The 21,364-nt window shown below is 41.7% G+C and overlaps 1 protein-coding gene, 1 long non-coding RNA gene and 1 pseudogene across 4 annotated transcripts; 1 reads left to right on the forward strand and 2 right to left on the reverse strand.

Annotated features, from left to right (window-relative positions):
- LOC113017823 (hemicentin-2-like) overlaps positions 1–21,364 on the reverse strand; it is a 129,307-nt pseudogene that overhangs the window by 23,017 nt on the left and 84,926 nt on the right.
- Positions 646–3,224, reverse strand: LOC113017824 (uncharacterized). Its single transcript, XR_003271586.1, has 4 exons — positions 3,185–3,224; positions 1,609–1,680; positions 1,134–1,265; positions 646–1,036 (listed from the first exon to the last, which is right to left on the reverse strand). It is a non-coding gene; the product is annotated as an uncharacterized LOC113017824 (long non-coding RNA).
- LOC113017820 (nuclear factor 7, brain-like) lies at positions 16,879–18,567 on the forward strand. Of its 3 annotated transcripts, none has more exons than XM_026160928.1 (2): positions 16,879–18,254; positions 18,384–18,453. In XM_026160928.1, the coding sequence occupies exons 1-2, from the start codon at positions 16,894–16,896 to the stop codon at positions 18,451–18,453; spliced, it is 1,431 nt and encodes a 476-aa protein (XP_026016713.1). In that variant the 5' UTR covers positions 16,879–16,893. The 3 variants fall into 3 exon arrangements, with proteins under 3 accessions (XP_026016713.1, XP_026016714.1, XP_026016712.1); XM_026160927.1 differs by lacking the exon at positions 18,384–18,453 and adding an exon at positions 18,539–18,567 and having other exon boundaries at positions 16,894–18,235; XM_026160929.1 differs by lacking the exon at positions 18,384–18,453 and having other exon boundaries at positions 16,879–18,295.

Genomic DNA, 21,364 nt, shown 5'->3' on the forward strand with positions numbered 1-21,364 from the left:
CTGAAACGAAATACTGTTCCTCAGCAGCCTCTACAGTGCAATAACCAATATATTTTAAAAAGAATAAATACAGTTTAAAGGGAATAAGTTTAAAAAAGAGCAGCAAAAAAGGCATAAATAGCTTAAAATCTAAGTTCTAAAAAAAACCTCCAGTTTTTATTAATATTTTATTATTTATCAAATTATTATAAACTAAAAATATTTTTTACGTGATAAACGACTTCAGTGCTTCGTCCATGACCTCCTGAAGGTAAAGGGCCCAAAGAGCCAATCAGCAGCTCTGAAACAGGAAATATGACTCATGGAGAAGTTCACAACAGTTTCAGCTGCCAATTGTACTCATCGCCATGGAGACTGTCTCCTGTTGTAGCTACACACAGTTAAGATATGGAACATGTGTGTAACCAACTTTCATAGGTTTTAATATCCTGATGTTGACAATTGATGCAAATACAATAAAATAATAACTACACATGTTATGTGTTAGTCTTTAATACAGCTCTCCAACACACACACAGAACAAATAAATAATCAGTCACTTTGATTTTTTTAAATCAAATTTATCATTATTTTACTAACAGATTTGCAAATCGTTACATAAAAATATTATTAACTGCTTTTAGAAGTAGAAATGATTTATGAGGTTTTAGATATTTAAGATAACTAGATTGCCACCTATTGAATTAATGCACATTTTAAAACATCAGAAGCTGGTGGATAATAGAAGACAACTTAAGGAAGCGTTTCCCTTTTTACATGGTGAAAAGAAGATGACCACTGAAGGTGGAATGGTGAAAATGATTGTCATATATTTTAAAACTAACCCAGAGACATAAAAACACCTGATCTCCAGTCTCTAGACGCAGTGAGGCTCCATTAGAAGCTGTTCCGAAATGTGAGGCCTGACGCTCCCACGCTGAAAAAATGCGTTCTCCATTCTTAAACAACACAACAGCTACACCATAAACAGGATCTCCAGGTCCACATACGTACCACTCAAAGTGGTAGGCTCCTCTCACTGGTGCAGTGAAAATACCTGTGGGACATTTGTTAAGTGGAAAATCAGATGTTCGAACATCGTGAACATCAGTCTGACATCAACATAGCTGAGAAGTGACATTCAGTCTTATTACCTGTGTGTGGGTTGTAGGCATTTCCAATGTTTGTGACAAGATGTTTAAAGACAAGCGTAGTGTGTGTGTTAAATGGGCCAGTAATTCCACCACCTTCAGCCAGTAAAGAAGCTGAAAAAGCCACCTGTTTGACTAAGAAAGAGAGAAATGTCATAAATTTAACATTTTTGCTGCGGTGTCCCCCCCCCTCCCCCAAAAGACGAAATGAAAAAGTTTTAGTGAAAGCATTTGATAGATTTCATTCTTACAGAAGCCAAAACCAACTAAGAACAGCTGCAGTGTGGTAGCTGTCCACAGACAATTTGGAGGAGGAGTGCTGAGATAAATACATTTAAAGAAAAGGTTGTAGATATGTTTTGCCACACAGTGTGTAGCAGTCTTCTTGGTAACTGGGATTGCAGCCTTAATACACAAAAAAATACACAGATATTTTAAGATGAAAATAATCAGAGCCATGTTGACTTCATCACATTACCTAGTAGCTGTTGATTAAGATTTTCAATTGCAGTCCTCTGCTTATCCACTTCCTCCAACTTTGCTGCATTGTCTGAAAAAAAAAAAAACAGTTTAAAAAATAACATTCTCTAAAAATGTATAAATACCCTGTGTGTGTGTTAGGAGTTTTAATTATTGTTCTAACTACAGAGTGCTACTGAGGATATCGTCGGGTGGTGGAAGAAATAGTTCGAGGACCTCCTCAATCCCACTGACATGTGGGATTGAGGGAGATGAGTCTGTGGACAAGGAGGATGGCTCGTCTATCACCGGGGGCGGGGTCACTGAGGCAGTTACACAGCTCCTTGGTGGCAAGGCCCCTGGGGTGCATGAGGTTCGTCCTGAGTTCCTGAAGGGTCTGAATGTTGTTGAGCTGTCTTGGTTGACATGTGTCTAAAATGTTGACCTTCAACAGGTCCTGGCATCCAGCTCCCACTGGAGCAGTATGCAGCCATGGTCCTCAGTGGAAAAGGGTAGAGCGCCCACTCCGTGTCAGGGACGTGTTCCTGCACAAAGTGGAGGAGTTTAACTATCTCAGGATCTTGTTTAAGAGTGAGGAGAGTGGGAGATCAACAGACAGATTGGTGCTGTGGCTGCAGTGATGTGGACACTGTATCGGTCCATCATGGTGAAGAGACAGCTGAGTGAAAAAGTAAAGCTCTTTCCTATCCAACACGTTGCAACACGTTCTCACTCCCAAAGCGTAACATTTTACGCTAGGTGACAAATCGTCAACATATTACATTTTCGGCTACCCACAACGTTCCTAAATGACGACCTCGGAAAAAAGAGGAAATATGAGAACCGTCTGGACTCCATCTACAACGTTTTCGCTCTTTTTCTTCAAATCGCTTAGAAACACGTTATTTAACATCATTATAGTCCTGGTTAAGGTCAGGAATAAGGTTATGGTCAGGGCTAGGGATAAGGTCAGGTTTACGGCTGGAATACAGGGCTGGAACGTCTGTTACCGCGGGAGCGTCATTGCACTGGATTCCAGACATGACCCACCGCGTACCATAAGAACGCCGAAGGTCTCCTTTCGCGTTCCTCAGGAACGCCGCGGGACGTGACAAAATGTCGACATGTTACGCCTCGGGAGTGAGAACGGGCTGTACTATCAGTTTGTCCCCACCTTCACCTATGGTCACGAGCTTTGGGTAATAACCAAAAGAATCAGATTCTGGATAAAAACAGTGGAAAAGAGCTTTCTCAAGCCTGGGAATGCCTTGGTGTTCCCCCGGATGAGCTGCAGGTGGGGGCCGGGGAGGGGAATGTCTAGGCTTCTGTGCTTAAGCTGCCGCCCCTGCGACCCAGCCTTGGATAAGTGGAAGATGTATGGTTGGGTTGAAACTACCCTTAGATAAATTATACTTTGCACATATTAGTACATATTACATTTTCCCCACTGAACCCATAAAAAGCACAAATTTTGATGATTTCATATACTTTAACCTATAATTATTAATCTCACACATTGGAATAAATGAACTCTAACAAATAATAATGAATCACTAATATTCTGTTATACAATGAAACATGTGTACATACAGTACCTTGTTGTTGCTGTTTAAGCTTGTCAATTTCAGACCTCTGTCGCTGAAGTTCAACGTTCTGCATTTCCAGGTCTTTCAGTTTTGCGACATGGTCTGACAGAAAAGAACATAAATAAGTCAATATGAATTTTATTTATCTGCATCATTTGAATCTTTTCATTTTTCGTAGGCTAGATTATTGAATAAATAATGAATAAATAATAAAAATAAAAAGATTAATGAGAAACGTTAGTGATAGATTCATGAAGTGACATTGATTGAATTTCATTATCTGCCTCTGTCTGATTTGTGGAAACAGAGCAGACCAGAAGCAACAGCGAGAACTTCAGCGTGATCTCCATTCTGTCAGTGAAAACTCAACAGCATCTGTGTGTCATCTGCAAACCTGACTGACTTTTATATTACACAGTACAGAGGGGAGGTCACTGTAGCATTAGATTCAACCTTATTCTAGTGAATCAGTGACTAATGTAATCTTTATGACTTCAGATGCAGTACAAGGAGAAGAACAAGTGAGTATCAATGATTGTCAACTGATAGTAAAACATGAGCATGTGTGTTTCCACCAACTGACCAGAGCTTAGAGGACAAATATCAAAATGTGTGCTCAGATACAGATGTTTAAGCAGCTGTGAAAGAACATATCTGGAAGTTTTTGGCACTGAGGAAGTAATTGCCTTTGATTATGGAACTCCTCTAATAACTCAGAGCAAAAATACTCTAAGCGACAAAATGCATAAAGTAATCTTTACAACTTTTACAAGGTACAAGACTACAAAGAGATAAACAAGTGAATGTCAATGATTATCAGCCGTTCATAAAATTAATCAGCACGTGTTGTATTAGAAAATCCAATGTGAATGTAGGAACCATGAAGGTCACTGACATGGTATAACTTGAAGATGAACTTCTACTCTTCATGTGTAACATGACACTTGGTTGACCACCCTTCCCACTCCAGTTCAATAAAACCACAGCTGTCCTTTTTTGTTTCTTTCTTCTCTGACCACTTAGGTGAGAAAGCTAGTGTTCAATGCTTTTCAGAGAATGAATTAATCTCTGACCCTTCCACTCCAAGCACTCCTCCAGATGCAGTGAACAATCTTATAAGCAATACAAGAGCATGCTGAAGAGTCTTGGTTGCTAAATACAGCAAAAGTATTCGGGCCCCTTGAATTTTTCCACATTTTGTCACATTACAGCCACAAACATGAATCAATTTTATTGGAATTCCACGTGAAAGACCAACACAAAGTGGTGCACACGTGAGAAGTGGAACGGAAATCATACATGATTCCAAACATTTTTTACAAATAACTGCAAAGTGGGGTGTGCGTAATTATTCAGCCCCCTTTGGTCTGAGTGCAGTCAGTTGCCCATAGACGTTGCCTGATGACTGCAAATGAGTAAATAGAGTGCACCTGTGTGTAATCTAATGTCAGTACAAATACAGCTGCTCTGTGACGGCCTGTGTTCACACCGAACGCGATAGAGGCGGCCAGAGCGGCAGGTTTATGGTATTTTTTTTTTCTTCACTCTTCCCAGTCTGGTGCAGGTCTACAATACTTTTCCTGGTGTCCTTCGAAAGCTCTTTGGTCTTGGCCATGGCGGAGTTTGGAGTCTGACTGTTTGAGGCTGTGGACAGGTGTCTTTTATACAGATGATGAGTTCAAACAGGTGCCATTCATACAGGTAACGAGTGGGGGACAGAAAAGCGTCTTACAGAAGACGTTACAGGTCTGTGAGAGCCAGAGATTTTCCATGTTTGAGGTGACCAAATACTTATTTTCCACCCTGATTTACGAATAAATTCTTTACAAATCCTACCATGTGAATTCATGGATTTATTTTTCACATTCTGTCTCTCACAGTTGAAGTGTACCTCTGGTGCAAATTACTGACCTCTGTCATCATTTTAAGTGGGGGAACTTGCACAATCGGTGGCTGACTAAATACTTTTTTTCCCCACTGTATGTGCACATCTTTACTTTTAATAAGACGTTTCAACATGCAGACGTGAATCTAACACAGTAACAGCTGCCTTTGTTTCAGATCCAGCTCATTCCAGTTCACTGACAAAGTTTTGGTGCTGAGATAACGACTCTGAGCCGATGAAGCTCTGATGACTCTGATAACATCTCCCTCCCAGTAATAACCTCCCAGCAGCAACTATGACAGACACGTCTCCTGACAGTGACACTCTTACAGATACACATTCAAGAGCTTTATTGTCAATACAGCAGTAGACACAGTATACAGCTTACCACATGGTGCATTTATAAGTATGCAAAAGATATCTCTCTCCAAGAGATATAAAACTCAAAATTACAAATACATAACATACTAAACTTTGTGATGCGGCTGCTGCTGCTCCACATGTTAGTAAATCTGACCCTAAATCTTCCTGCTTCTCTTAGAGCACACAGGTAACGGCTGCCCTGAGCATGAAGGTGTGTCTGCAACATGATGAAGCTCGTCTAGAGCAATGATTACAATCTGCTCCGGGGCAGCTGGAGAGTCCTGTTTGCTGTTTGCCTCCTTTAGAAAATAGAATAAGAGCCAGAAACTTCTTCTCAACACAAAATAGTCTTTGAATGTGTTTTATCTTATTTTCTAGGGTCCATTAGAGTGACCGTGGATACAAAGTGATGTTAGTGGAGAATTAAAGGTTTTAGTAAAAAGTGTGAAGGTTGACAGTTTGATTACAGCTGCTCAAACTGGTTTCCTGTTCTTTGTATGTTTGTCACACTTATTAAATGTTTCAGATCAGGATGATGTAGCTTTGGATTTGTTCCCTTAATAACAAACATCTTCATTTACAAACTTCAGTTTGTGTTTTCTTTGTTTAATATTTTAATGTGTTTGATCTGAAACATTTAAGTGTGACAAACATACGAAAACCAGGAAACCAGGAAGGAAACAAACTCTGTTTCACTCTGTTTGTTTCCATCTTATGTTCTTATATGTTGTTTGACTGCAGGTTTCCTCAATCTTATAAACAGAACATTTGCATAATGACTGAAAGCAGCCCACTGAAGGAAGAATGGGCTGGGAGGTCAGAGATCAGTGGGCTTTGGTCAGTGGTTGTTGATCATGACCTGACAGATCTGTATCCTGTGTGTGCACCCACTGTGGGCCTTTTCTGTGCTTAGTGTCAGCCTGAGCTCCATGCAGGCCTCAAAGGCCAAGCAATTCAAAAGCTTCACCAAAACAAGGCACCACTCAAATAGCTGGACCCAGGCTCGCCGCCCTTATGGAGGAAAACATAGAAGATGATCTCTGTGAGTTATTTTTACTGTCATATTATAAAATGTGATGTTCTAGCATCATGTTATTCTTCTTAAGCCTTTGAAAAGCTTCCTCTGTGTCCATTAAACTGATGACTTTAGTGCTGCTGTCTACTTGTTACATTTAGTACTGTTTAATTTTCAACCTAGGAAGATCTGTAAGAAGGACTCACAATATAACATAATACTGTAAGATTACTTACAGGTAAAATACTCAGATTGTACTTAGATAAAAGTATGTAATCACAGACTCGCCCAGCCCGACTGCCTTGAAGCTCAGGTGTCTTCACTGCCTCCTCTGATAAGAGCTGGAGACCTGAGTAGGTTCGTCACCCATCAGCAGCAGATCACCTCTCGATCGGGCACGTTTTCATCTGGGAGGCTTTTAGAGCTCACTGCCCTCGGCGTCGCTGCTGGAACAACCAAGTTTTGCTATTGAATCTTTGACCTGCTGATCTCACAGAGGCAGGAGACCCAGAACATCCATGCCAGCTTCAGTTTATGCTCTGTCCTGTCATCCAATCAGATTTGCATGTAATACACTGATATTCAGCCCCAGCCTGGTGTTCTCTCCATCTCTGACCTTTCACACAATTTAAACTAACAAACTTTCTCTTTAAAACTGTTTGTCAATCACAATTTACTCGATTTATTATTATTCTATCACATATTTATATCAGTCATAATGAACTCAGTATGATCTGAGCTGTAAACCTGTATTGATCATCACAAACCTTTATAGCACTTCAGAGCAGCTCCTTCAGTGGCTGCAGCACCCACGATGTGGGACGGAGAGATTTCCTCCCCTCTGCTGTCAGACTCCACCACAAAGACTTTGCAGCTGATCAAACACACACATGTGCAATAGGACTAAGTGTAACACTCTTTTTCTGACAACGTTGTATTTGTACTCAGTTGTATATAGCATGTGTATTCTATTTTTATCCTATCATTCTATTCTATTCTATTGGGTACAGTTGTGTACAGTTTCTTATTCTATTCCAGGGTTCTCTCATGTTTGCTGTGTAACTGCACTGTCCACTTCCTGCTGTAACAAAACAAATTTCCCACATGTGGGACTAATAAAGATGCTCTTATCGTTACTGTATAACCACAGGTTCACTTCACATTTGGTAGAATATAAAAGGACAAAGCTGGACAATTGTCATCACATTTCTCATTAGTTGCTGTTAGCACAAGCACACAAAGAAAGCAGAGCTTTAGCTTTAGCTCCCTACATCACTTTTAAGCCTGGATGTTGAGGCTTTTGCTTCCTCTCAGCTGTGATGACATCTCTGTCTGCTCCATCTCACCCAACATCATCCATCTGACCTGATGCTACCTGACAAACTAAAGATAAAATATTAAATTCATTTTGCATCACTTACATTTAAAATACATTTAAGGTGGATTTCTTAAAAGGGAAGGGACTGACCTGACTGTTGTGTCGAGACAGGTGTGAAGGGAGTTAAATCCAGTCTTATACTACGGACGTGTTTGGTTTTGGTCTGTAATACGTTGAGTTTATTATCTATAAGTTAACATAGCAAATCCTCCATCCAGAGGCTAAAGTGATATCAGAGCTAGACTACTTTAAGTGAAAACAGATGATCGTCTGAGCCTTAAATGAAATAAGGTTAAAAAGAAATGCTGCTATCGACAGTGTGAGGCAGTGAGCTCTGTTATACCATATTTTTTAATTTTCTTTATTATTATTATATTATAGTGTTATTACCTTCCTGTTACTTCATAATAGAACGACAGTTAATGGTAAAAGTCTTGAATAGTTTTGAATTTATTTTTCCATGATCACATTTCATTCAATCACTCGTGGACTTGTGTGAATGTTACATGTGTTATTTTCACCCGTGGATTTACAGACACTGTGTGAACAGTTTTCATTTTATCCAAAGTTTTACTTGATGTCCAACTGATAAAATCACTGACAGACAACAGAAGCAGGAGCTCAGAGAGAAATTCAATTCAACTTTATTCATAAAGAGACAAATCACAACGTTTGGTTTTATTTTACAGAAACTTCAAACTAAACCAAATTCAGGACGTGTATTAAACCTGCAGCTGATCCCTGTCTGCTGTTCACTCCCTTTGATTTCTGTTACCAGCATCATCTCATGTTCCCCAGGTTCACTGACAACGCTGAAACCAGCAGCGGGAGACTAAGAGTGCTGATTTAAAAAGATTCAGACATTTTATTTTGCTGCAGCTCAACATGAGGCTGGATCCTGATTCCTTTGTTGTTTTTGTTTTCTCTACATGAAGAAAACAGCAGCAACAAGAAGCACAGCAGGAACTGACATGCTGACCTTCAGTCCAACAGATCCTCCTGTGTGACCTGCAGGTGAGAAACAGCTGTGAGGTGTCAGGTAGGTGATGATGAAGAACAGAACAGAATCCATTTGCTCTTCAAACTGCTGTCAGACATTATCTGCTGCACTCTGATCACATCACTCAGACCAGCTGCTTTCTACAAAGTCTCATCAGCAACATCTTTACAAACCAACATCAGATTGTGTGTTTTGTGGTCTAAAGTTTTGTGCCTCTGGTTTCTCATTGGCTCACACTCTTGCAGAGCCGTAACACGCACATGAATGAGAGGTGGTGAGTGTAGTTCCTGTTAACAGGGTATTGCAGACCATCCCGCTAATTGCTGAATTTACTTTTGTCTGTCATATTTATGATGAAAAACAAATGTAATCAAATTAGATATTGATATTTTCATATGGGAATTGATCCTGCAACATGAAACGCTGGGACTGGAAGTTCAGCATCGCTCCGCACATCATACCTGTGAGATGACAGACAGCAGTGTGGAGGAGAGTGCGACACAAAAACACAGAAATATGACTGACAGCTGCAAACGAAGCAGCATCTGCTGCAGGTGAAAGATATTGGGACTAGCAGAGCAGAGTGGCTTCACTGTAAAACAAAATTAGCAGTGAGTGTGAAAAGTTTCTGTGTGTGGAGTTCAACACCGTCCACTCAGAAGCTGCATCACTGGATGGTAGATTTAAAAAGCTTGCATTCAGTGACAACAGAGCTGTTGATGAGGCACTTCAGAGAATAACTGCAGCAGCAAAGTGCACTCCCACCCAGCTCCACCATTACAGGGCCAAGTGAAGGAGGAGCCACAGACGTCTGCTGTGTGGAGCCTCTTTGATGAAAGAGCTGCAGGAGATGCTGCAAAGAGAAATACTACAGCTGATGTTATGATGGAGATGAAATGTTATCTTGAGGAGCCCCTCATCCAACAAGGAGAAGGCCCACAGAGCTGGTGGGAGGCCAAGGCCACAGTCTTTCCCTACCTGTTGAAGGTGATGGAGGGGAGACTGTGCATTGTGGCAACATCTGTTCCTTTGGAGGGTCTTCTCAAAAACTGGGCAGATACTAAGGAGAAAGCACATCAGCCCATCCAAGCTGAGGCAGCTGGTTTTTCTGAATGTCAACCTGCACTGAGGACAAACTGTTTGGCTGCTGAGTTTGGTTCTGTTCTGTGGATTTGTTTACAGTGGGGCTTTTTGTGCTGAATTAAACTTAAAGGTTTGATTAAAATATTAAACAACAGTAAGAATGCCTGCTTTTGTAACAGAACAAAAACACAAAATTAGGCAATTATAAGGCTTTTCATAAAAACACTACATGCAAAAGGGTTTGTCAGCACACAAAGCATTCACATTTGCCAAGTAAAGCTAAAGTATGAGGCTACAGAGGATAATAACTTAAGAGACATTTGGGAGCCACGAGACGTGCAAGATAATCCAGAGCTTAGATCTAAATAAGGAAGTCTTAACTCAGTAATGGAGAATATCCTCACACATTAAGAAGCACCGAGGGAGGGAAGTCCTTCATTACTCTGTCAGTCAGGTAGGTGATCAGTGAAGAACAGCACAGAATCTATGTACCTGCATGTTCAGCTCAATTTGTGGATGCAATAAGAAGTAAAGTGAGAGTGATCAGCTTACCAGTGACTGTGATATTAACCAGGTTACTGATGGCACCATTACTGGACTCACACCAGTAAACTCCGGTGTCGTGAGGCACCAGCATACTGATTGAACATGATTGATCACGTTGCTGTTGTCCCCGCCCATCTCCACACTCAGCCCTCTGCAGTTTGCTTGTGTTTCTCCTCACAGTCCAATCAGAAAAGCTTTGGTCCTCCTCACAGATTACAGTCACAACATCTCCCTCAGAGACATCAGAGCTGTGAGAGGAGAGGTTAGATATCACTCACGACTGAACTTCTGGGACCGCTCCGCCCCCTGGTGGCCTGATTTGATAGTGAAAAATTATTTTCTACCAGGCTGATGTAATAAAGCTGTGGAATCAGGACTGAGGTTTCGGGCATTTCCCCTCGGCTATTTGCAAGTAAGAAGAGCAAACATCTGAAGAGGCACAAGCTCCAACATTTTAGTAATATGAAGAACAACTTTGTTGCTTGACCAGCACGTTGTGGCCTGCAGCCTTCATAGGTTTAAGGTTTAAAAACATTTTTAGGATTATTTGGTTCAGTGGAAACTACTGCTACTGACAGTGAAAACATTTGCAGACCTTTTCAGAGGATGAGCATTTGTTCGAGGGTCCACTTTCTGCCCTGAGCCTGGTTCTGCCGGAGGTTTCTTCCTGTTAAAAGGGAGTTTTTCCTTCCCACTGTCGCCAAAGTGCTTGCTCATAGGGGGCCATATGATTGTTGGGTTTTTCTCTGTATCTATGAAGCGCCTTGAGGCAACTTTTGTTATGATTTGGCGCTATATAAATAAAATTGAATTGAATTGAATTCTGCCAGCTCTTCATTTCTGTGTATGCACAGGATTCTCTCCCTTTCCTCTCCTTTCACTGGTGGGTGAGAGGAAGTGGGCAAATTCTACAAATGTCATTTAAAGATTAAACGACTCACTACATGTTAGCTAGATAACACACATGTCTTAAAGATATAAAGACCTGGATGGCCGCTAACTTTCTGCTTCTTAATTCAGATAAAACTGAGGTTATTGTACTCGGCCCTGAAAATCTTAGTAATATCGTATCTAAGCAGATTCTTACTCTGACATTGTTGGGGATCACTCCTGAATTTACTTAAGCCTTAGAAAAGTAAAGTAGCCTAACAAAGTAGCTAAAATCGTGGACGTACAGCATTTGGACAGAGAGAGTGATATTAATTTTCTTTGCAAACAAACAAGAATCTTCAGGGTGCAATGTGTGCTGGGCAGCAGCCAGGAGCGAGGTCTCTGGTGAACCAATCCCTCGCTACAGATTCTAGCGAAGGGATGAGGCGTGTCACATCTCTGGTGGGGATGGAGCCTCAGTGCTTCTTTTAATATCTCTGAGCTTTCCCAATCACAACTATCTCTACTGAACTTTGGCTCCGTCTAAACAGTTCTTTGAATTACTTACTAAAACAATATATGACAGTAATGAGAAAGTGGCCAGTTTCATGAGTAAATCATGTAAGCCTTATAAGATTTACTTATATGTAGTCTATGTTGTGATTCTACTGGTGTTACTGGTTCTGCTGGTGAGACGATGTGTTCACAGGAAACTTGAAGGTTTGTACATATTCATTCTTATTCATCGTGGTATTTTGTTTCCATTCTGTCATCATAATTTGGTCCATTTAGATTCTTAAATCATAAAAGTGTTTACTTTAACTCATTTCAGCAGATGGAGAAGATGACATCACCAGTGACATCACATACAGTGTTGTGAAATCATCAAATCCTCAACAACCTCCAATCAAAGAAACCAGAGATGCAGGTTTGTGTGTTCACCCAGGTGTCATCCACATACCTGAACCAATGACTTGGTGGTGTTTCAGGGTAGGATAGCAAAGCCCTCTTTCCCACGTCTTCCATATACAAGTTGCCCACAGTGGGTGAAACTGGGGAGCCCACGGCACACCCACGTTCCTGCCTGTAGAACTGACCCTTGTATGTGAAACAGGTGGAATTAAGACACAGTTTCAAAAGCAAGCACACCTGGTCCAACAGCCTTGTCTTGTTCTAACTGCTTCAGACAGTCTGTCACCCTCGTCCTGTGACCACTTCCTGGGTCTCTTTCAGTCTTCAAATATAAAGTTTTTACAGCTTATAGATTTTAAGTTCTGCTCCAATCATTTGGGTAAAGACAATAAACACTTTGATGGTCAATAAGTGAAAGTGAAAATGTGATAAACGAATAATATAATTAATAAATAATAAATAATTATATTTTTTGATAAGTGAAGTTCACTGAACTGAAAGGAAATTTTGGTTTGATGATGGTTGACATGTTTTCCAAATAGAAGTTTTTCCTCTAGTGAGGAGATGCAGGTGCAGCAGAGCATTGCTGGAAGAAATGATCCCAAGGGTGGAATCTCCTGAGAAACCTTCAGAGACCCAGCGAGAAGTAGGGACCATAGCTGACAGCCCAGGCAGGGGTTGAGGTCAAAGGTCATGCTGTTTGGGGACCTACTGGTCATCATGAGAAGATTCTGGAACCACAGCAATGACCATAAAGCTGCACTGGATGGAGAGCTGTGCCACGGGGCTTTCCAGAGGTAATCACGAGGAGATTGTGGACAACAGATGGAGATCTGAAGGATGAGGGGAGCGTTCCAAGCTCCAATCGACAGTGCAGAGAGGAAGTTCAAGGATGGCATCATGATTCTGTGAACAGAAAGCAGAAGCTATGGTGGTGACGGGGAATGACTGACAGCAGTTTCCTATGAACATCACCTAATGCTGTGTCACTGTGCTATGCATGCTTTGACACTCTGAAGAGGGTCTTCCTTTGTGTCATTGTTGTTGTCATTTGCATCATGAACAAGACTGCTGAAGTGACTCAACAGGTGGGGTTACAACAGCAGTAAAATCATTGAATCCAATACCCTTTCCAAAAAAGGTTTTCTGCAGAGACGAAAGGACAATAGAGGAGTCATAAGTATCCCCCACAGGAAGAATGCATGAAATGAGGTGATGAGGGTTGATAGAGGCCATAAAACAGGAGTGCTGACAAAGGCCTGCAGCCTTGAAGATAACTGAAAGCCACATTGACAAACAGCAAAACTAACTGGTGTGTTTGTTATACCCATGTCTGCATTTGGACTCTGGTCATATGGACAGTGATAGAAACAACTGGAAGAGACATTTATGAAGCTCTGAGGAACTCAAACCACTCTGCATGTGTGATTTACACACCTGGAGGAGATGCACCACAAAGCTGGAATGATTTTGCAAATGTTAATTTCTATGTTTGACTGTTAGCATTCATTTGCTTACTTGGAGGGTGTCAATGGAAAATTGTATTTAGTAGTCAGTATAATCTTTTAGTGATATAAGTTTGCATATGGTAGAATGCTGCATGTAACATTCTAGGGTGTTCACCCCACATCCTAGGAGCATGAGAGAGGTCGTACCTTGTCTTATTGTTTTATGGTAGGATTAACGTAGCTATGTCTGTTTTAGTCTAAGTGCCTTTTGGTTTGATGAACTGCTGGACTTTGAGACCAGCAGGTTTAGGGAAGATCTTATGGGGCCACACTCTGACCCCCCCCCCCCCCCCCCCCCCCCCCCCCACACACACACACACCCAATGAAGTATAAAATAAAGACCGGGGCAGTTTCTCAGGCGCGAGTCTCTCAGTCCGGACACTGCCCTTGCTTGCAAGAAATTCTGTGTGTTTCTCTTCTCTGAGTCTTTGCTGAAGAAGTATTTTAGAATATATTCCTTAACAGAGAGAACGATGCTCGTCACAGTTCTCTCCATCATGCACGAGCAACACAAAGAGCTCTGGTGACTTGCGTCTTGTCTTTGCCATTGTAGTAGAATTGTCTTGGCGTTCCAGCAATAGGTCTGTGCTAGATGAACGTATCAGCAACCTTCAAACACGTGTGGAGAATTCATTATTTCTTTGACAGATTCTTTAGTAAATAACAGAAAAAAGAAAGTAAGAGAAAAATCACCTGCACAAGTGCCGAGGTAGGTCTCCCTGCAGAATTGGTTTTCCCTTCATCAGGAGCAGCGCTGGGCTGTTTAAATCACGGACAAACAGGATCCTACAGTTGTTTATGTTTTTAAACCCATTTTGCACAGAGAGGCATTTTTTGGAAAATGCATTGATAGTAATGTTGAATATTATTACACATCAAAAAAAATAACTACAGTAAAATAATCACATCGTGACGCCTCTGCCTTTCTAAATGGAGGGACAGTAACTGTGTGTGTATGTAAGCGTGTAAAACCTGAAGATGGTAAGATTAACAGTATTTTGTCTCTATCTGCCATTCTGCTATTCATCTCAACAATAACGTGGCGCACAGCGTGGCGTGAAAATAGCCACATGCAATGGAGCAAAATATGGGTGTGTGTGGTTGGAGGATGTGTTCATGCGCACAAAGGGGGGGTGGAAATTTTTCTTGTAAAACAAAGTTTGGGAACCACTGGTTTAAACGATGTTAGCACAGAAATATTAGCTTCTGTCATGACTGATGAAGTTACTGGTTAATAAAGTTTCCAGTAAAGTGTTTAATCGCAGCCACAGACTGACGGTAAATATCCCGTTTTTCTTCAGTGCATCTGTAATAAATATGTGCAAGTTTCAGTGCTTCGTTTGAACTGTATGATACTTATACTGACCCAGGGTCAGTGTAAAATACAATCCTAGCTGTGTGAACAAAGCCTGGCTCCTTTAATCCTGCATGACAAACCTCAGGATGCAGGTTATTATTACTCTTTCCTGCTGGCACACCTGTCACACCTGAGAGTCAGCTAGAAACTTACAGTGACGTGGACATCATGCAAAGACTGCCAGACTCTGTAATACTGCAAATGATCAGTGACTCAGGTTAACAAAAAAGAAAGTAAGAGGAAATTTAATTCTATAAAACGTGAAAAATTCCACACACATGTAACTCACCACTGTGTGAAGATCACAGGGGAGAAATCGTTTCTCTGAGTCAGAGATGAGTGTCAGTAACACAGAAGTTGTCATGGTCCCCGCACCTCTCCAGCTGACAGCAGTCAGGCGCTTTGTTTTGTTTATTCTCCTCTCTCGCCTCTGCTCTCCCTTTCTCTCTCGTCCTCTCCCACTCTCTCTTTCTCCTGCCGGGGCGGAGCTCAGTATGGGCTCCTGCTCCTGGCCCACGCACCTGGAGATGATCAGCACACCTGCCGCTGATTATGAGAATTGGAGTCCTACTTAAGATGGCGAGTCTGCTCTACTCGTCGCTGGATCGTTGAGCCATCAGCGTCAGTCGTCCTGCACTCTGCAAAGTTTGTTCGTGAGCACGTCTGAACCAGGAGACTAACTGTTTCTCTGTCTGTGTATAGATTTCCCCTGGACCTGTTTTCCCTGTGCACGGTGACTGAGCGTGAGCAAGAGTGATGGAGGAAAGAAGAGGAGCTGTGTGTGGTTGCGAGGGCTGTATGGAAATCTCCCCTCCCTGGACTCCTGCCCCTTTCACTCCCGGACCCTGGAACCCTTTTTCCCAGACACCGTTGTGTGTGTGTGTGTCTGTGTGTGTGTGTGTGTGTGTGTCACCGTGGAGAACACTGTAAATAAATTCACTTTTGATTTGAAGAAACTTGTGGTCTGCGCCTGAGTCCGCTCCACTAATCGTGACAGAAGTAAAACTCAGTGTCATGCAGTGACTTTTACACAACCAGATCAGATGAACCAGCTCACACTAAAACATTTTGCTGCACTCTTCACACTTATTTCTTTTCTTTCTGCTTTCTGAGATAAAAGCTCTTTATTAGTAACTTTTACAACTTCTGGCAGGTTAATGTCTGAACTTTGGAGTGAAACACACCCTTAGTTACAGGAAATAACACCACTGTCTGTAACTAAGTGAATCCACCTTAACACCACCTGTGTGTGTGTGACTGCATTACACTCCCACTGCTGGGAACCTGAACAAGAACCAGAACAAAGTCTAAAATAGAAGCTGACAAACAGCTGCACCACCGAGTGACACTTTATTTTATAAACTTCACAACAGGTTTCATGTTGTGACCTGTGGAGGTGAAAAGACACAAAACCTGTTTTACAGCTTTTGAGCTGCAGGCAGGATTGAAACACACCTTAGTTAAAAGTCAAACAGCAACATTTTCTCCTCCCCTCACGTCACTCAAATGTGACAAACCAGGAAACAGGAAGTTCTTCGTCCTCAGTAAAGAGAGACGCACAGACGATCAGACTGAGCTCAGACCAAACTAGCAGCTTCCTCTGAGTGAGTCCAGCTACAGGAGAGAAAAGTGGAAAACTCCAACACTGCTGCTTCAAGCTGCTGACGCTCCACACACTGAATGTGAGTTTGAGCAAAAACACGACTCAAAGGAAGTTTCAGTGAAGGTGGTAGAGGAGGGAGGGGAGCCAGGACTGACTGTACTTCCTGTCTGCTGTTTTCAGCTTCACTCACAGACTCAATGGCTTCCAGATCAGAGGAGGATCTCTGCTGTCCGGTCTGTCAGGAGGTCTTCAGAGATCCTGTTATTCTGTCATGTAGCCACAGCTTCTGTAAAGACTGTCTGAAGAGATGGTGGAGAGAGAGACCAACACACGAGTGTCCAGTTTGTAACAGAAGATCTTCAAAGGATGATCCACCTTTAAATCTGGCTTTAAAGAACCTGTGTGAGTCGTTCTTACAGGAGAGAGATCAGAGAGCTTCAGAGGCTCTCTGCAGTCTGCACTCTGAGAAACTCAAACTCTTCTGTCTGGACCATCAGCAGCCAGTGTGTGTCGTCTGCTGTGCCTCAGAAAAACACACCAATCACAGAGTCAGACCCATCGATGAAGCTGCACAACAACACAAGAAGGAACTTCAGGAAACTCTGGAGCCCTTAAAGAAGAAGTTAAAGGTTTGTGAAGAAGTTCAAGTGAAGTTTGATCAAACAGCAGAACACATTAAGGTCCAGGCCCGACACACAGAGAGGCAGATTAAGGAGCAGTTTAAGAAGCTTCACCAGTTTCTAGCAGAGGAAGAGGAGGCCAGGCTGGCTGCACTGAGGGAGGAAGAGGAGCAGAAGAGTGGGATGATGAAGGAGAAGATGGAGGCTCTGAGCAGAGAGATAGCAGCTCTTTCAGACACAGTCAGAGCCACAGAGGAGGAGCTGAGAGCTGAAGACGTCTCATTCCTGCACAACTACAAGGCTGCAGTGGAAAGAGTCCAGCGCTGCCCCCTGCTGGATGATCCACAGCTGCCCTCAGGAGCTCTGATAGACCAGGCCAAACACCTGGGCAACCTGACCTTCAACATCTGGAACAACATGAAGGACGTGGTCTCCTACACTCCTCTCATTCTGGACCCAAACACTGCTCATCCAAAACTCATCCTGTCTGAAGATCTGACCAGTGTGAGATATGGAGGAGAGAAGCAGCTTCCTGATAATCCAGAGAGGTTTGATAATTACTACTCTGTTCTGGGCTCTGAGGGCTTTAACTCAGGGACTCACAGCTGGGATGTTGATGTTGGAGACAGTACATGGTGGGTACTGGGTGTGTCAGCAGAGTCTATGGAGAGGAAGGGAAACATAGACTCTGGATTATGGTCAATTTTGTTTGATGAAGGTAAATACTCAGCATGGTCACCATCAGCTAAATCTGCTCTCTCAGTAGAGAAGAAGTTCCAGAGGATCAGAGTGAATCTGGACTGGAACAGAGGAAAGCTGTCGTTCTCTGATCCTGATACTAACACACACATACACACCTTCAAACACACTTTCACTCACAGGTTGTTTCCATATATTTGGGCTGATAAACTGAAGGTGTGTCCGTTGAAGGTGTCAGTGTCAGTGCAGCAGATGAGTTGAGGATGATGATGTTTCTAATGTTGTTTCCTGTCAGTGAGTTGAAGCTGTTAAACTGCAGCTGTCCTCCTGCTGCCTCGTTGTTCCAAAGCTCTTTGTTTCTCTTTTAGTTTCACTCTTTCTTTCTGTTTCTGCTGTCCACCTTTTCACATGGAAAATCATTTCACTGTTTCTCACTGAATGACTCCCCAAACTAGATTTGAAATTCTATCAAGTTTCTAATCATTACAAGTGATTCATGTTTCTATTTGATGTGTAAATGGAGATGATTTAGTTTGCTGGGATATGGACTGACATGTGTTGAATGGGAGGAGCAGTTTGTTGTTGTCTTCTTGTCTGTTTATGACAACAATAAATATGTTGTTGAAACAATGATTCATGTTTAACTCCATATATGAAATGTTTCTGCTCTTTGAATTCTGTTTGATTAAAGACTTTCTTCATGACACAAATGAGATTTCAGTGTATTAATAGAACTAAATAAGCTCAGAGTTGAAAGGCTGGAGTATTATGTACGTGCTTCACTGTCAGGATCTTCAGGGGGATTCAAAGGGAAACATCAAACTGCTGTAATGAGATAAACTAGTTGGGCTGAACACACTTATCTGTAGTTTGTCTCCATCCAGGATCATCAGAATATAATGAACATGTGTGAAGAGCCACAAAATGCTGCTGCCCTCTCAGCATGATGAGCTCCAGCCTTTGTTAGCAGGACAACAGGAAACATGAGACAACTTTCAGAGACAGTAACCAACTGTGGCCACAAGATGGCAGCAGCTGATCTGAGATCCTTTATTGGACAGAAGGACTCTGCTCTGTGACGTCATCAGAGAGACGGCCTTCACTCTGATAGATCTGACGTCATGTCTGCACTGCGATGATGAAAGCTGATAAACACATTGTTATTGATCCATGAAATCACCTCTGTCCTCTCAAGTGTAGCTGTTTACAGAGCTGAAGAAGTCCTTCATCATCAAAACAGACAAACATGTATTTCCTGTATTAAGTGACGTCATCCTCACTCTGACCTCTTACATACATTCTGTTCAGTTTTCCTGCTGTAAGAAATAAACTGTGTGAAAATAGAAATGCAGGGAAACATCCATTAAGTGAACAAAGTCCAAAGAAATAAACTTGGACTGTTTTTTTAAGCCTAAATAAAATGTAAATAAACTTTATAGATACATTTGAAACCAGCTACTCTGTGACTTTACACACTCACACAGTAATAGAGCTGATTCCTGATTGGAGCAGCACAGAGTTAGACTTCTTCTCTGGCTGTGGATTGGTTCGTCAGGATTTCCTCCTTTACAGGTTTAAAAACAATCTCTGTTTTTACATTTTTTGACCTCCTTCTTATGTCTAAAGGTGAAGCAGCACCAGCCTCCTCTGATCCTCATGTTGTAGCTCTGTGTGTCCAGCAGGGGGCAGAACACCTCCAAACTGTGCCAGCAGCTCTCACTGTGAGCTCAGACGTTTGTGGACACTCAGTTTGTTTGAACATAGTAAATAATCAGAGCTTCTCAGACTGTTTATGGGGACACCACCTGCTCGAGGGTGTACTGTGTCAGAGAGGTGGTGTATGGTGCTGGGTGTAGTCTCTCTGCTGCTTCACAGTTTTTACTGAGGAGCTGTGTTCATGTCAGGAAGGTTTCGTCTGATCACTGTGGTGCAGTTTGGTTTACTCTGTTTCTGAGTGTTTGTAGGATCAGTCTCTGCAGGTCACCTGATACCTGGCAGTGAAGTGTTTATGAATCAGCTCCGTCAGATTTAATCCAACAGAATAACATGTAAAACACTCCAGGGCTTTTACTCTGAAACTTTCTCCAGAGCTGTCTGGAGTTTTCTTACATTAAAATATTCTGGGATTACCAGACTGTCCACATCATGTGTCCTACCAAAACGTTCATCCACAAATATACCCTGACATTAAACCCAAATAGATCTGAGAGCGAGTCATTAGTATCAGTACTGTGTGTGTGTGTGTGTGTGTGTGTGTGTGTGTGTGTGTGTGTGAGAGAGAGATATTCAGGTAACATACTGGGTTACTGCACATGCTCACACCTTTTCAGCACAACAGGTGCAGTTTGGTGTTTTACTGCCTCCTGCTGGAACAATGATGGCAGCTCTCAAGACTTTATTGGTTATTGTCATTTCGTGTTACACAGCCTGAAACGAAATACTGTTCCTCAGCAGCCTCTACAGTGCAATAACCAATATATTTTAAAAAGAATAAATACAGTTTAAAGGGAATAAGTTTAAAAAAGAGCAGCAAAAAAGGCATAAATAGCTTAAAATCTAAGTTCTAAATAAAAACCTCCAGTTTTCATTAATATTTTATTATTTAACAACAGATGGAAATTAGCCTTTGGCTATAAATCTTTTTTTTTTTTTTTACATTTATGTTCATTAACATGCACTGTCCTAAATAAATAAATAAAAATAAATCAAATTATTATAAGCTAAAAATATTTTTTACGTGATAAACGACTTCAGTGCTTCGTCCATGACCTCCTGAAGGTAAAGGGCCCAAAGAGCCAATCAGCAGCTCTGAAACAGGAAATATGACTCATGGAGAAGTTCACAACAGTTTCAGCTGCCAATTGAGAGAGAGACACGCTGTCACTGAGCTACATGTGTCAGAGCTCAGATGAGGCCCACACATGTGTGTTATCTGTTGTTGCTACACACAGTTAAGATATGGAACATGTGAACATGAGACATATGAAGAGACTGAGCAGATAAAATGTCCTTTATATCCATCAGTGACTTTTTATTCTTTTAAACTTGTGCTGCTTCTTTTTGACTCGAGTTAGTGTGACACTGATGGAGCTTCTTGCTGCAGTGTGTTTGGGTTTGGCTGATAACACTGGTCATGCATGTTTCCTTCATGCTCTGTGGTAAAAGTGCATCAGTCTGCAGCTCTGTGGCCGCCCTTCTTCTTTTTCTCAGAAACATCCTGATTTCTTTGTTCTCACTGTTTTGCAGCAGAGGTGTTAAGATTAAAAAATAAAAACTGTGAAAAGTTGCTGCTATTTATAAAAAGACACAATTTAATGCTTTTAATAAGCTTAAAAGAACAGAATGAAAT

Source organism: Astatotilapia calliptera, unplaced genomic scaffold (genome assembly GCF_900246225.1).
Source record: "Astatotilapia calliptera unplaced genomic scaffold, fAstCal1.2 U_scaffold_21, whole genome shotgun sequence".
Lineage (NCBI taxonomy): Eukaryota > Metazoa > Chordata > Actinopteri > Cichliformes > Cichlidae > Astatotilapia > Astatotilapia calliptera.

What these genes read in the sequence shown, in the direction of transcription:
- LOC113017820 (XM_026160928.1), top strand. Translation starts at nt 16,894, where the DNA reads ATGGCTTCCAGATCAGAGGAGGATCTCTGCTGTCCGGTCTGTCAGGAG. An exon ending in TGTCCGTTGAAGGTGTCAGT is followed by an intron (nt 18,255 to 18,383) that starts GTCAGTGCAGCA and finishes TTTCTCTTTTAG; the next exon opens with TTTCACTCTTTCTTTCTGTT.